This window comes from Sabethes cyaneus, chromosome 1, assembly GCF_943734655.1.
Source record: "Sabethes cyaneus chromosome 1, idSabCyanKW18_F2, whole genome shotgun sequence".
Taxonomy (NCBI): domain Eukaryota; kingdom Metazoa; phylum Arthropoda; class Insecta; order Diptera; family Culicidae; genus Sabethes; species Sabethes cyaneus.
Genome location: NC_071353.1, coordinates 37,578,212 through 37,596,253, shown reverse-complemented (window position 1 = coordinate 37,596,253; position 18,042 = coordinate 37,578,212). Strand labels below are relative to the sequence as shown.

The following is an 18,042-nucleotide window of genomic DNA, read 5'->3' as shown; positions in this document are numbered from 1 at the left end:
ACATAACTTACTATACTTAAAGAAATATGTTGCAGACTAGTTTGTAGCAAAGAATAAATCATGATCTGTAAGCACTACTTGGAGAGACGCCCATCGATTCAAATAATCACTTTTTCGCGAATTCTCCAACCACTGATTAGAAGCATGCCGAAAACACTATCTAATGCCCAACTGATTATTGCAACAAGGCACGGCCCTACTAGCACGGTAGCTACAAAGTTGTTGTGGCAACCGAAATATGACTAATTTCAGTCGTAATCCGGTTGCTTCAACTAAATGGACCTAAAGTGTGATACTAGGGGGTACGATAAATGCGGAATGAATCTTACGGATCATAGTTGCAAAAAAGTATTGGAAAAATGGCATATGGACGATAGGCATAAAGATGTTAGGCACAATGGACGATAGGAATAATGTACGGGAGGTATAATGTATGGTAGGCATAAAGGACATTAGCCAATCAGCCGTTAGCTTGCAAGAGGTTTATTCGACTCGATTAAAAAATTTATTGCAGATAGGGCGTGTCGAACTACCTACGAATAACCGAATCACAAACGTTAACTTTAAAACATGTTTTTAAAATATTATTCGAGAAAATATTTTAATTAAGTCAAGCAGGGGTTCGGCCTTTCGTAATTCGGCCTAATACATTTTCGGACTTCTGTGACAGTTGGTAAAATTTGGCCATTTAGTACCAGACTAGTGAGTCAATGTGAGGGCTAGGAAGAACTAACAAGAGTTTGGAGACCTAGCAAAATGAATGTACCTAGAAAGATGTGATTTTTGTGGAAGGCTGCCTTCCACAGTGATCGCCACTTCCGACGGCAGGTCGCCCTAGTTTATGCCAAACAGCATTATGCCAAATGAATGTGTGTTAATCGGGTGGGTCCGAGACTCATTATATTGCGACGGAGTGATGATTAGCTCAAGTGCGTATTTACAGCCGATGTTACAAATCAAGCGAGAAGCAAACGAGGCCGACCCATACGCGAGCGAGTGTAAGAAGCATATAGCATCCCACACCTACTCCGTTGACGCAAGCGTATAATAAACAACTGCTTATGATGTGTGCATATTTTCTGCTACCGACACACTCGCGATCACACTGCCTCGTAGCGTTGTTCTGCGTAGCCCACTCAAGAAACCGACAGCTCGTGCCCTGTTAACAGCCAATGAGCGTAAGGCTGGTAATACAAAGGTGATGCTTGTGTGTTCGTTAGAACGGGAATGCATGTATGAGAAAATTAGACCTCACGAAGGCGGGCTTCGGAACGCTGTTTATAACAAAGCGAAGTTTATAAATTATGTCAAATGTGCATTATGCCTACCATCCATTATACTTATCGTTCATTATGCCTAATGTCCGTATGGCTATTATCCGTGTGCCTATCATCCGTATGTCTAACGGAGCGTACCCTTGAAAAATGCCTCTAATACGGACAGACTAGACTTGATACTAAGGAAAGTGAAAATACTCCTGCACGACATTGCGAATAAAATCAGAAAGTCAAGTTTTGCAAACGCAATGTAACATCGTGACTTTGTTTTGCTTTGTTTTTCCCTAGATCAAGTAATTCAGGTATCTGGAGAAGAGTACTTTTAGAGTACTCAAAAGTACCGATGACAACGAGGAGGAATTCTACGCGCAGTTGGATTGCTGCTCAATCCGAGGAACGAGGAAAGACACAAACAGCAGAAGATGTAGCGAAACCAAGCAGGAAAAAGCAGGAATATGGAGAGTTGGAACAGTTGCATCGTTCTTAAGAAACGTGAAATTTCAGAAACCGAACGCATCCCGAAAAGGCTTTGTGACGCGAGCCGAAGAGTGTGGGATAAGAATTATAGTATTTTAACAGACGATCGTGAGTAACGTGAGATGACCGAAAGGTGAATTCGAGGCACTTCGACGAACGCCTGAATGGCGTCCAAGCGGAGAACCATGGCAGCGAGAAAAGCAATTTCAACAGAGCAACAAACGTGAAAGAGGTGCCAGCCACAACGATAGGCGAAGACAAAGTCAAGGTGATGGTCTCTCATACCTGCTGTTCAACAAAGCGCTACAAAGTGTCAGGGGTCACGATCTTCAACAAACCTAGACAATTCGTCTGCTTTGCCGATGGCATGGTTATTATCTGTAGAACATCTTTGGCGGTGGCTGGGCAGTAACCAGACTAAAACGTGTAACTGACGACTAGCTTGGTCGGACTCTTGGTTACAGGGACGGCTACCTACTAATGTGCTGGAGAAGATTCACTTCCCAGAAATTTACCTCGGACTATCAAGCGGGCAAAACCCCACACATAGAAGCGAGATATAGTGCTTAGCAAAGAAGGAATTATACAATATAAATCATTTTATTACTTATACTTAAATTGCAATTGTGAAACGGTGCCGCCGACTGGAACTGTTGGGGCCCTGATGAAAAGAACGTGCGGACGTAGAGCGAGAAAGAATTTGACGTATCTTAATGAAACCAAGATGTGAATCGAGCTTTCGGGGTCCTGATGGTCACTTTATTCATGGTGCTTGTGGATGAAGGAGAAGCTCATCTGTTCTGGAGCGCGGGGACCAAGCTCAACCAGACCTCCTCGGGCCTTCCCCTCATAGAACACGGATGACTCGACGATAGCGTTACTCGTCGGCCAGCAGCAACTTTGATGCCACTGGTGACACGTGTCTGAAATCTCTTGGTACTCGGTCGGAACGGGATGTTCGGGATGGTTGATGGTATATAGAAAGCGGCCGATGTTGGCCACGCTTATGGCAATACTATTGGGACTCCTATCCGACGGTGAACCTGCTCTCGATGGTGAACCTGCTCTCGATGGTGTTTCCGAGATGCGGTTTAATCAAGTGAGGACGTAGAGTGCTTCAACCAACGTGGTACTAGAGGCATACGGAGTACCACAAGATCGGCCTCGATGAACACATGGCAGCGGGCATGGTCTGATTCCACAAAGGGCCGGTGGACACACCGACTTATTCCGAAAGTATTCGGGTGGGTCGACAGGCGCCACGGCGAAGTCAACTTCCACCTGACACAGCTTCTGTCTTGGCATGGTTGTTTTAGACAGTATCTGCACAAGTTCGGGCATGCGGAGTCCCCCGTGTGTCCCAAATGCGTGGATGTAGAAGAAACTGCGGAACATGTGTTCTTTACATGCCCTCGTTTCGTGGGCGCTTGAAGCAACATTCAGGCAGTGAGCGGACAGGACACTACTCCGGATAACTTAGTCCAAAGGATGTGTTCTAGCTCGGATGTCCGGGGAGCGGTCAATGCGGCTGCTACCCAGATTGTACTTGAGCTACAAAACCGCTGGAGAGCCGATCAACGGCGAGTAAATAGCCTAACTTCCATAGTCCAGTAGTTATCTAAGAGGGTGTGTTAAGCACAATAGCCTCTTCCTGAAGTAATACCGATAAGGTGGTGCCAGGGGGATTAAGGCTGGAGACTCGAGTAGGGTTTTAGTGGGTCTGGATCCTCACGCCTCATTAGGGGGGTCGTGGTACCTAACCCAACTCCCTGAGTTGTCTTCTCAGGTGGCTGATAGTACCGTATCTTTTAAGGTGCTGAGCAGATTTCTCTACTCGTAAAAAAAAGATGCGGTTTAATCCAGGCTTTGTGTGCGAACCGATATGGTTAATCAGGATGGCCAATTCACGATACCGATTAGAGGACAGAAACGACTGAAACTTTTGAAAATTTCATTATTTTTTTATTTCCGATTTCCGTGGTTCGTTTCCGTGGTGGTCCGTCGAGGTTGTTCCATGCCGCACTGGACCGCTTATGTGTATGATTGTTTTTCGGCCACTTCCCGTGGTCGGATCATTACAAAATTGGTATCAAAGTAAGCGGAAAAGACTGCTGAATCAAAATCTGAAATAAAAAATTTATGACTTTTTCAAAAATTTTAGTCGTTTATGTCCCTTTAAGGCGTATTACAAGATGGTAACGGGTTTCCTCTTCACCGTTACAAACTTTTTGTTAGCGCTAGTACAATTGTATGATGGCTATTCTGCCGTGACGAAATATCACACGTGGACCGATCAAGTAGGACGCAAAAACCATTGTCGAATCCTACCAGCCGTCAGTCTTAATAATCGCACCGACGTATAACAGTACCGACGTAGAAGGCCTCAACCATACATACTCAGGATTATTAGCTTCTCTTAAACCCACCAACACCCCTTTACCATAGCACTATAGCCAGATATTCAAACATAAAATACCAGGTACAATAAGTGGACGTTAGACCGACAGTGCAAAGAAAAACCAAATCGAGACAATTTAATTTAACAGACAGGAAAACAGATGTGCAACAAAAATTTACTTTAACTAAACAAAGACAATTGACAAAGGCCAGACAGTATTAAATCCTTGATAAAGACTACAAAATATAGTCGAAACGTCGGAGAAAGTACAAAATCTGCTCTGATTTATTAAGAGTGACAGCTGATAAAAATAAAATAGTAAAAAAAAACTACTGTCAATAGGTTCCAAATCCGACCACAAGGAATGCTATTGTAAAATGATCAGTGCGTCCAGATATGAAGAAAATCTAGCTTTAATGTATATCACAAAGCAAAACCTCTGTCGAAAATTCCCAATACAATTGATGGCTATAGTATTTACTGTTAAAATGCCATTCATAAATATCCGCCTTTTCTACTCAATTCTGGGTTACCAAAATAGAACATTATACCATTCAACAAGGACAACCATTGTGTTTAAGTGCACATAAAATTTTAATTTAATAAAACCGAATATCGAGGCCTGAGCTTGGGCCATCGCTCTAGGGATTCATCCATCAAAATCCGAGCACACGTTCTCGTCCCGGTGACGATATCCGAACGACTAAAATTCGCAAGTAATAAAAATGGCCAACACTAGAAATAGGAGTCTGTTTTGAAACTTTTATTGTTCATTTAAATACTGCCGATGCGGTATGTTAATGAGCGTTTGATTACACACCTGCCGACGAAAGTTCAGCTGTATACTACCTATCGAAATTGAATGAGTTAAATTGACGCGAATTTCAGCGCCATCAACTTGATAGATTTTTGTTTCGGTTCACTATCGCTACGCAGATCACGTTTTACAGTCGAAAAAAGGCAAATCAAACAAGCCCTGGGACTGCTGAGCTGAGAATCAATAAAACTTTATGAGTTTTTTTACTTGCTGGTTCCACATCCTATGGCCAATTATTATGAAGCTTTTTTTCAGAGTGAGCCACAATTAATCAAGCAATTCCCAAAAGAGTTCAATAACATTCACCCGAAAATCCGCTGCGATTGCGACGGGAACACGTAAATCCACTTCTAAAATCGTTCGAAAATAAAACTGTAACAAATCGATTCTTCTCCTTCAGCTGCTTCTCCTCTCTTCCTGTTTTCCTTTCGAGTGAAATCTTAGCTCAAAGGTGATCATCGACGCGGGTGATCTCGCGGGAAAAAACGGGACAAAATTAACATAAAACTTAATCCGATTAGTGTTGCTACGCCGCTGTCGGAGCAACAACGCAGTGGTCCTGCATTCATTGTGGTCAATGATCGGGATTTTATTGTTCTACATTCCCAAATCTGAATAGCTTGTACTACCACCTGACGCTGTATCGAGCTTTTTATTAATTGCTTTGTACTAACGACTCCGGAAAAAAGAAACAGGGAACCATTTTCAACAATTATGGACTAAAACGAGCATCGCACTATGCCCAAAATAAACCGCACCTTTGCCTCTTTTGGCATCGATAATGACGCTAGACTAATTGGTCAAACCTTGATCACTCGCAGCCATAAACGAAGTGATAATTATGGTGAACCCGCCTGCCGTTGTGGAAATGATCACCATCGGACAACACACGACAGGACCAGTATTTAATCTCTAATCGTATAGCGTGATTGCACTACTTACAGTTACCCCGGCTCTCCTCGATGTCGAGAATGATGTTCGTCTGGCCGGTTTCTACTTCGCACAGCTGCAACTTCCCGTCGGTGGCCTGCACCTTGTGGGTTAGTATCAGCAGTGTGGCCAGCAGAAGCAACCGCGGCAGCAAAAAGCCGCTCCCCATCGCGGCGGACGTCCACCGGCCCAGCGTCCAGGCTGTCCGGTTCGTCATATGTGAGGCCACCACCGACGAGGCTCGGCTGCACGAGTGCCGCTGTCCCAGCCGCAGTCGTTGATCTGAATCTGGATCCTTCCCACTATGATTGAGCGTAATTGAGCCAGCGATTGTGACGGCTCGCTGCTGCCTGCTGCCGGTTGCTGCGGTTTCAAGTGCTAATGCCTCTTTGGTCATGCTCTGGCTGTGACGTTCCTCGTGTGTTGTGTAGCCGTGTCACGTTGTTGATTCTAAAAGTCGTGGCGTCGTGCCGGTCGTCCTGTGCTGCGCTGCTGGCCTAGTTTGTACTGCGGAAAGCGGGAACTGAAACGAAAGACAGGGCAAGACAGAGAAAACTTGGATCAGTAGGAGTGGATTGCGATAATGAATATACATTCACTCGGTGCGATAAGATTACAATGCTTATTGGAGTATGAAAACCTAGAAACAGAAAGCTTCAATGGATAAATGATAATTACTAAAACGAAATATAAATATTTAACTGAATATCTCACGACAAATGCAGGCAAAAAATATTTTTCAACGCCGCAAAAACTTTCCTTCCGATTAATACGACTGCACGTAAAATATTATGTATTACAACTTTCATTCCAAGGGAATCAGCATGAAAGTAGGGCTGCATTGGACTCAGTTGGGTGCTGTCAGGCACAAATTAGCACGGACGGCAATCACACCACACGGTACTTATCAGTTTACAATTTGCTTGTCCGTCCGGTGTAGGCGAAAAATGCAAAACCAAGGCGGAACGTTTTACGGCTTATCCATTCTCCCAGGTGTCAGTTTCCTGGCGACTCAGTGCTTACAATCCAGCCCGTTCGAAGTAGAACATTCACGGACCGCCAAAGCCATACGAGGAGAAAGGTATCGTGCTACCACTAGCATCGAAGTCACGCGTATCACGCATACATATGAGCTAATCCGTGTTTTAAAGGTTTCAAACGGTGCTTTCTCTTTCTGAAAATCATTCAAACCGGCTCTGTTTTGGATGTCATCAACGTCATTTCGACGGCAACAAATATGCGAACGCCCAATTACTAATTTAGCGAGTTGTGAACCACAGCAAACTGAACTGAATGCAGAAATCGTGAACGCCAGCGTGCAACCATTAGAAGTTGAGTCATTAATTTTTTTATAGCACTTATGAAACAGTCGTCCCAGCGGGTGCACAATTTATTTCCCCGCTCGCTTGTTCAACCTTTCCATGCTTTTCCAGCCCTCCACTGATTATGCCAGCAGACTGATAAGCGCTGCTAACGAAAGGCTACAACAGAAATTTCCGATCACTTTTAGTAGGCAACGAAGTTCATTCCTAATGCAGTATCGAAAGCAAACTGCATTTGATGCAAGAATTCCTAAAAAATAAGCAAAGAGACATGATTACGGTAAAATACAATTCTCCCGGGAATAATTTAGCCCGTGACTGAAATGGGCGGACTCGGTCATCAAAGTGTATGACTCGATTTGGGTGTGAACCCTTTTTGTCGAACAATCGAACACCGTAAAGCTCGCGAAAACATCCATATTTTATGAGCGCTTCCTTTCGGTAGATTCACAAAAAAATCCAAATCCGGAGTAAATTTGATTTTGTTTTCCTGTAAGCTTTGAGTAAGGACTAGGCCTTTTAAGAAAATAAGGATGTAAAATTTAATATGCAAAAGTGGTCAAGATTTTCGCCAATGTAGAAAATCGGGCGAGAACCAAACGATACCTACTCTCACACGAGCGAGTATGAGAAGCGTAGCAACCAACGCTTACACCACTGACGCAAGCGAACGGCAAACAAACGCCGGTGCTGTGTGCAGATATCCTACTACCTATGCACTCGCTAACGCACAGCTTCGTTGCTAGACCAATTCAATTAGAGAATTGCTAAATAATTTAATAACTCGCATCATTAAAGCAACGACACTCATTGATGATGGACATCCCAGCAAAACTGCCATCAAAGCTGGGTTAAGGGGAAATAAGCAGTCATTAGCTTTGTTAAATTTAATTTTCGTCGGAAAGCCCAATTTCAGAAGCAGTTTTTCGGCCCAAAACAGAGGTTCTGTTTTTAAAAATATATTCACTGCAATATTCTTGCCAATCTGAACACAGAGAATATGTTTTCATGAACAGAATTACTGATTTTTCCCTACTAATAAAAGGTGTCCCACATCAAGTTATATCACGAAAAAGACACTGTAGCCAATTACATAGTTGACCGATTCTTTTCAAATTTTCAGACAATATAATATAACCGAAGACCCCATAACAAGAAGACTGGCAGCTCTACCAATATTTGGGAGACACAGATGGTTGCTCGCTCTACCGGCCAAGGTGGTCCCTAGATGCATTTGTGTGAGTGAGTGCTAATATTCATACCGTCATGCCAACAAACAAACAAACAAACCAACACCAATACAGAATTCTGAAGTGCTTACTAACACTCATACAAAATTTACTACCTTCGCTAACAGAAGGCCGCTGATGATAACGCGTGGCGTTTATATGGAAAATTACCAGAGAGGCCAGTCTTGTTAATAATGAGGTCTTCGATATAACCCAATTCAACTTCAATACTATAACAGTATGCTCGCACCTTACGCTTAACTGGACTCGTAAGGTTCTGTACAACATTTGGTTGCAGCTTCTTCTGTACGGAAAAATACTTTTCCTTCGTGTCATAAGATTTGACCTCCTTGGGATGCTTGCGTAGTGCCTGCTTCATAATTGCCTAGTATTTTTCAATCGGCCTTAGCTCCGGTGCGTTGGGGGGTTCATGTCCTCGGGTACGAACGTAACCCTTTTAGCTTCGTACCACTCCAGGACATACTTTGAATAGTGGCACGAAGCTAGTTCGGGCCAGAAGATCATGTTGCTTCAACAGAGGTAGCAGATACTTTTTTGGACACTCCTTAACTGTCCGTTTACAGTCCCGGTAGTGACGAACGGCGCACTCCGTTTGCCACATGAGCAGTTCGCTTTCCAAACCATGTATTTCATGGCAAACTTTGAAAGTCTCCGTTTCCTTACTTCCTCCGGAACATCAAACTTCTCCTGGGCGGTGAAGAACAGTAGCCTCGAAAGCTGCCGGAAGTCCACTTTGACGTAAGTCTCATCATCCGTGATGAGACAACGACGCTTCGTCAGCACCTGGGTGAACAGTTTCCGGGCCGGTGGCTTTTCCACCATGTTTTGACGTTCGTCACAATTTGAAGCCTTCTGCACGTTGTACGTGTGGAGTTTCTCCCGGTCCTTGGCTCTCTGATCAAAAGACATATGGACATGGACATATTCAACTTTTTGGCCACATCCATTACTGGCCGAAGCATTGTGATTCCGTTTAAACGCTTTCACGACACGCTTGTGATCCTGAATACTAATAGAACATCCATTCTGACCGCATTTCTCCTTCCGTTCGAAGCTCAGAGTTTCGTAGTAACATCTAATCACACGAATCACCATTGACTGCACGATTCCAAGTTGTTTTCCGATGTCCCGATGAGAAAGTTGAGGATTTTTAGGATGCTTGCGCAAAATCAATTCTCGACGTTGCTTTTCAGGTGAAGCCATTTTTACTAATTTTACAAAAACTGACAGCGTAAACAATACATTCTAAACTACTTCTACCCAAATTTTCAAGAGAAAATACCCAATGGGTAATTTCCTACAGCGTTTTTTCCGCGTTGCACACCCATTACCATCAAATGTCTTCTTTTTCCACACCTCTTTATACTTTGATACATTGATACAAGATAGCCAGCATACAAGACTGCACTCGAAAAAAGTGAGACACATTGATTAGTTTGTAGCTTTATACCGTGTGTATATAAATTGATGAAACAGTGACTTAAACTAGCTAAGACCGTAATATTAACATTCTGGCAGAATTTCACAACAATCTGTGGTTATCGAGCTAAAACCAGAGCAAGAGCAAATCCGTCTAAACATCATGGGCGCCGTCGTGAAATTTCCACTGCATCCCGCAGATGGATTCAAAAACCCCTGAGAATCCATCATTTGACGGTATTCCGGGTGGTAAAGTCATTCAGGCAGCCCTTACGATACGGCGGAGAAGGCAGATGTTTTCAGCTGGTTTATTTAAAAAAAAAACGATGAAACGTGCTGATTTCCATATCTTTAGGTTCCGAAAGGTACCGAACCGGAATGACAATCAAAATACGGTAGCCAAAACCCGCGCCAGTAAGCTGTACCAAGATGCGTCATGTTGAACAGCGAGGACGAGAAGACCAGAGTTTCCAACCTAATAGGTACAGGTAGATTCGCCATCCTGCGATTACTTGATTTTTCCAGCCAAAACATGCTCCCGAAAGGTCGGCTGCCCCACCCTCTGTTTATATCTGAGCACGCTAGTGGACGTAATTTAAAATAAATTGATGTAAATTGCAATACATTAGTGATTACGGAACTAAAACTGATTAAAGGAAGTAATATTCTTTATTTTATTGGGGTGTTCATTACTTTTGCTAAATTGAGAGTTGAATTAGTGGGGTCAGTCCCTGCGTAGTGGTTAGCATTCACGCCTCTCACACCGAGGACTCGGGTTCAAATCCCAACCCCGCAAAAGTCACGAATGACCCAAAACTGATTAAAGTGACTATAATCTAAATAAAAAAAGTTGAATTGGTGAAGTAGGGAAAAGATTAATTCTAGCTTTAGTTTCCAGAAGGTCGCATAATCAACTCTTTTGCATGCATTATGCGACCTTTTGAAAACTAATGCCAGAATTGATTAAGTGCAATCTGGAGCCTGTGAGATCGAGATTTGTTTTTTACGATTCTGTGTGCCATATGAAGAGGAACTATAGAAACATCGGCGAAACGAACAATGAACAAAAGCGAAATAATAAACGAAAAGATCATAAACACCTACCAAAATATACTCATGCAATGCAACCCAGACATAGAAGCGAACTTGAAGATCTCAAATACAAAGATCGGAGAGTAAAGATTTACTCGAATAATCTTTATGCAAAGGGTCAGCTTCAGAATCTAACCGATATAGTAACGAACTATGGTTGGTAAATGGCTGGATAATGCGTTAAACAATCCTCATAGTGGTTCTTAACCTCTTATCCAGCAGCTCCTATCTCTACCTGTTCGTGGTACCAGCCGGAATACGAGCAAACTTTGTGGAGACTGGAGATGGGGTAATCAACCCCGAAAACTAAGGTCATATGCTGACAGGGAAGGAAGAATCATCGTCCTCGTGTCAGTGTGGAACGCTAAACAGTACTGTTACGATGGTCCTTCGACGACATAGGGGCTTGGTGTACCCCTTACAAGCTACCCGTAAGAAACACCAGTACAGGAAACATATGTATAATGTAAATACGGACCGGAACAATCGACATAGAACAAGGCAACGAAAAAGGACTGGACGATTGGAAGCTTGAAACATGAAACTCCAAGTCTCTCAATTTTCTGGCAAGTACCCGCATCCTTTCCGAATTTATTGGGGGGAGGGGGAGGGGGGTGCTAAACGAAACCCCGCCCGAAGACTGCTGGAATATCGTTCAAGCAGCTATCAACAGCGCAGTGGAAGGTGCCAATGCATTGGGTTCGCTGATAGAAATCGACGTAACGGCTGATTCGCCGAAGAATCCCAAGTATCAATTTGGGTTTTATTGCACTCTTATGATGACATTTAAGACCAAAATTGGTCATGATGACCGCCATAAGAGTACAATAAAACTCACATTGTTGCTTGGGATGCCAGAGGAGGTTATACGAAAAGAATGCAGCGCGGATGTCGATACTGCAGCAGGCAGCAGGGGACTCGTCAAAACGTAGAATGAAATAGACAGAAAAGAAAACAGCAAAACCAGTTACTCCGGGATAATACGCGCCGTCTGGAAAAAATAAACCACGAGGACATGGAACAGCTGTATCGCTCTCAGGAAACTGAATGTATTCCGTAAGGCTTTGTTCCGCGAGCAGAAACATGTCGGGTTAAAGACGGAGCAATCTTGTCGGATGAACGTGAGGTTATCAAAAGGTGGAAGCAGCACTCAATGAGTACCTGAATGGCACAGTGACGGAATACCAAGACAGCAGGGAGAATGAACTCCGCCCGAAGCCTCCGACAGGCAGTTGGCAAAGATGGCATCGCAGCGAAGCTTATCAAGATGAACCCGGATATGTTGGCTATCTGTCTGCGCTGGCTGATAGGCAGAATCTTGCAGGAAACAGTACAGCTACTAGAGTAGTCGACGGAAGGAGTAATATACTCAACATACAAGAAGGGCGACAAGTTAGAATGTGAGAACGCCTCAACGCCGCCTATAAAGTGTTTTCTCAGATCATCTTTTGCCGTCTACCACTGCTAGCAAATCGATTCGTGAGAAATTATCAAGCCAGTATTGTGTGACGGGCGATTGACAACGGACCAAATATTTGTACTGCGACAGATCCTCCAAAAATGCTGCGAGTACCAGGTCCCTGCGCACCACCTTTTCATAGAATTCAAAGACGCCGCCGATGCTATCGACCGTAAAGAGCTGTGGAAAATTATGGAGGAAAACGGCTGTCCTGGGCAGCTGACAAGACTGATTAAGGCCATGGTGGATGGTGTACAGTGCTGTGACAGGATGTCGGGCGCGTTCTCAAGCCCGTTTGAAACACGCAGGGGACTTCGACCAGGCGATGGTAATTCCTGTTTCCTGTCCAACATCGCACTAGAAGGTTATGAAACGTGCGGGTTTTCACATGCGGGCAAAATCTCCAATAAATCTAGTCAATTTATCTGTGTCGTTGATGACGTGGATATTGTTTGAAATGGATATTCCAGGCGGTTGCTGAGCAATATACCAAACTGAAACGTGAAGTACTGAAGGTTAGATTAGTGGTGAATACGTCTAAAACCAAGTATCTACTAGCAGGAGAAACCGAGCGTGATCGGGCTCGCATAGGCAATAGTGGGGTAGCCGACGAGGACGAGTTCGAGGTGGTGGACGAATTTGTATACCGTTGATGCAACAGAGAAATACGTAAACGTATTTTTGCCAAAAGTCCGTGCCAAATGTTTTAATGCACAAAACACTAATACGATCGGTAGTCCTCTATGGGCACGAAACGTGCACAATGCTCGGTCGACGGGGACTTGAAAGCACTGGCCGTTTTTGAACGTCGTGTGCTTGGGACCATCTTTGGCGGTGTACCACGAGCTAACGCATCTCTTTGGCGAACCCTGTATCGAGAAAGTTGCTAAAGCTGGAAGGATACAATGGGCGGGACATGTTAAGAGAATGCCGGACAACAACCCTGCAAAAATGGTTTTGTTTCGAATCCGGTTGGTAACAGACGCAAAGGTGCGCAGCTTGCTCGATGGTTAGACCAAGTGGAGCAAGACGTGGAAAGTGTGGGTCATTCAAGAAACTGGAGACGAATAGCCATGGACCGATTTTGTTAGTGGAACATTGTTATGCAGGTGAAATCCTAAATAACATCGCACCAAGATGAGTAAGTAAGTGAGTAACCAACTGTGTATATGCTATGACAGGATACGACCGTCAATTTCGATTGACCATCGACGTTCATTCTGAAGTCCACGTACATTCTGGTAGCACAGTCGGCATCATCAAGCCGACAGTGATAGGAAAATCGATGTGTTTCAATATCTCCTAGTCTCATCTGGAACATATTTTATGCAGCAAAAAGTTAATGTTTGTAATAGTTATTCACAATCCATGCTTGTGCGAGTGCTTATAGATTTGTCAAAATAAAGGCTTCATCGCACTTTAGGACTCTTGAACACCAGAAGTGATGCAGATTTCAAAGAACTAAGAATAAATATGTAATATCCTGGTTAACACCAATATTTTCAGACATAGGTCGTCGTATGACTTATGACAAAAATCCTCAAGTGCTTGCAAGCAACGTGCACAGCATTTATTCCCCCGCAACCGAAGCGTTACACCAGCTGGCATTGTTAAGCGGCAAAAGGTCACCGTGCAGAGACCACAGACCACACATCGGTTCCGCCCGCGAACCATACATCTTAAGTGTACTTAATCTGTCAACCACCAACCGTTCACCATTGTTATGCGGCGCTAGGTATGGGATATGATGGAACCCCGGATGGAAGATTTATTCAACGTTTGGTGCCGACAAACAAGAGGCTACTAAAGGGCCTCAGCCGAAAACAACAAAAATTGCTTCGCTTTGATAAATGGATCTATCCAGATGCACAGGTGGAAGATATTTTTGTCTCTTGAAACTTTATTACGCAACCGGTGCAGCAGATCCGCAATCCTCTACCGTTAAGGTACCGCAAATGGGGAACAGTTTGGGCATATTAATTTTATATTTATAACCGCGGTAGCATACATTATGATTAAAGTTACACGTATTATTAGAGAAATTGTAATATAAGGGAAAGCGTAGAATTAAGAGCGGCCACAATACCAGTAGGAAGATTTTAGTATAAAGTCATTGGTTTCAGTGTAGCTTTTCCGGAAGAAAATTCCACTAATCTGAACGTCTTCTAAGAAAATAAAATAAAAATAAATAAAATTTGCATCAATGCACTGTTAAAAAATAAAAAGAAGTAATCCGAACCAAAAGCATAAACAATGCCGCGATCTAACTCTTACTTATCGGGAACGATGGCGACTTGTTCCCAACCTTCGTCTCAATCTACGCCAAATTGAGTCGCGATGAATCGAACGCGCAATAATTTACCACTTTCTGATGGTAGTCACATCGATTAGGAGCAACCTCAGACCGGACAGTTCCTCCTTGCCGCATAGCGGCGGCGGCGGCGGCAGCCCGGACGCATGTCATCGTTCCGTTCGACACGCACCGTTGTTGTTGCGTGCCGAACCCTGAACGCCAAAGATAAGCCGATCCTGTGTGCGCTGGCTCTGTACGTTCTCGGTAACATAAGATCGGGAAGGAGCGATCATTCATCATCGCGACTTTATGGAGTGCTGTCCGTTCGATTGCGGGTCCCTTGACTGGTGCGCAAGCGCAGCGATCGGCGCGACACGTGAATGAAGGAAGATGCGCGAATTGATGCGTACATTTTCGCGTTCGCTCTATCTACGCCCAGAGCCCTCCGCGTTGCGTGAGATGTCCCTTGGCAAGCCGGTCCGTCCGTGCCGTTGTTATGACTGCAGCATTTACAACTTCGGCGACACTGAGCTGGATCAGGGTGGCGGTATGGTTCGTTCCAGCACTGTTGAAACATAAGTTGTGACAGAAATTTATTGGCGCTGTCGACAGACTTTGCGTGGAGTACAACATGCCAACCTTTTCAAGCTGGGGAGTTGATAAGTATCTTTGATTGAAATCGTAGTACGTACAGGACTCGCTGCTTGATAAGTGACAAATTCACACGGACCGGACAGAAGGCGTATTTTTTTCTGTACAAACGATATACAGCGCTGGCAGAGGCGCAACCTAACTACCTACGATTCGAATCTAATTAAGCACTTCGAAGAAACCCCCTGTCCCAGGTCAAACGGATGTTTCATTGTTCGGCTGATGAGATATATCCGCTGCAACGGCCACAACAACCCAATAGATCACCGAAGCGACTGCCAGCGCAAAATATAGACAGCATTTGAGCGCAAGGCGCATGACAGTGCCAGCTCCGCCGGATTAGCAGCTCAAGCTCAGCGCGCACAAATCAATGTCAATCAAGTTTCGCTGGTGATTCGGGCTTCGCTTGATTAGCGATATTATTTCATGCCTCTCATGCCAGTGTTCCCGTGTGGCCATAAATGGAGCTCACGACAAAGCATTTGACATTCAACTAACCTAACCCCCTCGTTGAGCGTCACGGTAAATAACCATTCTGAACCATATCGGCCCAACCGCGAGGTGGCTAGAGAAGCTGCGAAGATCGTTGTCGTACAGGATCGGATCCGAGTCGCACTGAGTAATTGAGTTGAAACTCCGCAGACTTATTTTCGAGGTACGGTACTCTTTCCCTTTCACTTCGTATCTCCAAGGCGAAGAGACAATAGCTGCCACGCCGACCAGTCGTCGGTTGTGGTTGGTAAACTTAGGTTAGGGAAAACAAATTGGATTTTCCACAAGGGATAGTCGTCAGCATCAGCGTCAGAGGTTGGACTGTTATTAACCGATAGGAGTGACTCATTGATGCTGCAGGCCTTTTCGATTGTACATATAAAGGGTTGTAGTCAGGGGATGTTTATGCCTTTTGAAAAACAAAAAAAAACTCTTCCAGGGGGACTATTTTAATTATATTTGTTTGAAATACAACAGTAGCTAATCCGAGTGTGTAAGACGACGTTAACCCTTTCTCCCCGAACGAGTGTGAAGTGCATATCATATGTTTGCTTATTTCATGTTGAAAGCCGGAGGGCACGACACACCAATGCTTTATGGACCGTCCGAAAATGAGCGCAACACCCATTCAGGGCAAGGAATGCGCATTAATCCTCACGCGGCACTTTGGACCGACTGATCATATGGAATTGCGTTCGCACTTTGGTTTTATCTGATCGTAGGTAAATAAATGTACCCGCTCGTGAAGTGTCTGTGTGTGAACGTCCGTGGCTGGGGTGCATTTGGATGAATTGGTTCGAGTAGGCACCTTTTTACGGCTTACCGACCTTCGGGTTCAAAGACAATAGCAACAATAACAATAACAGCAATAGCTATATTCTCCATTGAATTTTCATCCCACACAAGAGCGAGCGCCGGGCGCATCTTGAAATCGAAAGCTTCGAATGTTGATTTACCAGCGCCATTCGCTGATATGGGTTCGACTAATGCGATGGAAGGAATCGAAAGTGATCGATGGCTAGTTGCGATGCAGATGGTTATGTTGTTGAGCGAGTCACCATTTGAAATCGCTTCCCATAGCTTTGCATCTGTACGACATGAACGAATTGATGCTGCAAACCTATCAATTAGCTGTATAATTAAGCAACCCGATTATGAAGGATGCCGTGCTGACTAGTCTTGACCATAATTACAGCGAATGACGTGCTTCTCGATAGCTAGTATGCGTCATGAATGATATATCATTGAAATTTTAAGGCTCCGAGCGATCGATGTGTTCTGCAAGATGGCGTCCCCTGATTCACTCAACGACTCACTGCAAATCAGCTGTTTATCTTGATGAAGCTCCAGATGTATGCTATTGCTCCTAAATATCCCAAAAGTTCTCACGAATATCCTGCCACCGGATCTACCTATTCTCCCCGTAACTAATAGACAAGGACTGGGGTGCTGGCACAGGTCATATACAGAGTGTTCAGTAAGTTCGAATACACTTTAAAAATGTGTTTAAAAATGAAAATACGAGATATTCTTTTCTGTGTCAATTTTTATTGAAGCAGCGTTTATTGAGAACCTTTATGACATATTTGGTGGACTAATTGCAGTCCGAGCAGCTGATACCGATTGTTCGCGAGGATTTGCACTCTCAAATGCGTGTGTAAGGAGAGATGAAAAAGAACAAAAAAAGCAATGCAAAATCTATATCCATACCACTAGAGAATCTGAAATGGTGAGAATAACCAAAGTAACTCAGTAGCTCGCAAATACTTGTCATCATTAAACCAACGACACACATTTCACCTTCAACGAGTTGGTGTATTGATGTGAGTTATTGAGTGATTTGGTCATTCTCTCCATTTCAGATTCTCTACATACAACCTAGTGTGCCTCACGGGGGCTGTTGGCTGCTAACGAGTTGATGACCTCGTGAGTGAGCTGTGCAGATAGATGCTACGAGGCTGTGCGTTCGCGAGTGTGTAGGTAGCAGAATGTATGTACACACAGCACCGGCGGTATTTTGGCGTACGATTCTCTTTTGTCTGGTTTTTATATCGGATCTGGCTTGAGAAGACGGTAAAAACAAATGTTTGCCTGGGTGAAAAATCATCTGGCATCCCTGTATAAAGCTATAGAGTTCTAATTGCAGTATTTCCGCGGAACTTTCA

The 18,042-nt window shown here is 44.0% G+C and overlaps 1 protein-coding gene across 2 annotated transcripts in view; it reads right to left on the bottom strand.

Moving 5' to 3' along the window:
- The window catches only part of LOC128733202 (cadherin-99C), a 425,982-nt gene that overhangs the window by 154,625 nt on the left and 253,315 nt on the right, over positions 1 to 18,042 (bottom strand). For both annotated transcript variants that reach the window (XM_053826915.1, XM_053826923.1), the window contains one exon: positions 5,912 to 6,422. In XM_053826915.1, the coding sequence (XP_053682890.1) occupies positions 5,912 to 6,296 (385 nt within the window). In that variant the 5' untranslated portion in view covers positions 6,297 to 6,422. The remainder of the gene's footprint in view (positions 1 to 5,911; positions 6,423 to 18,042) is intronic.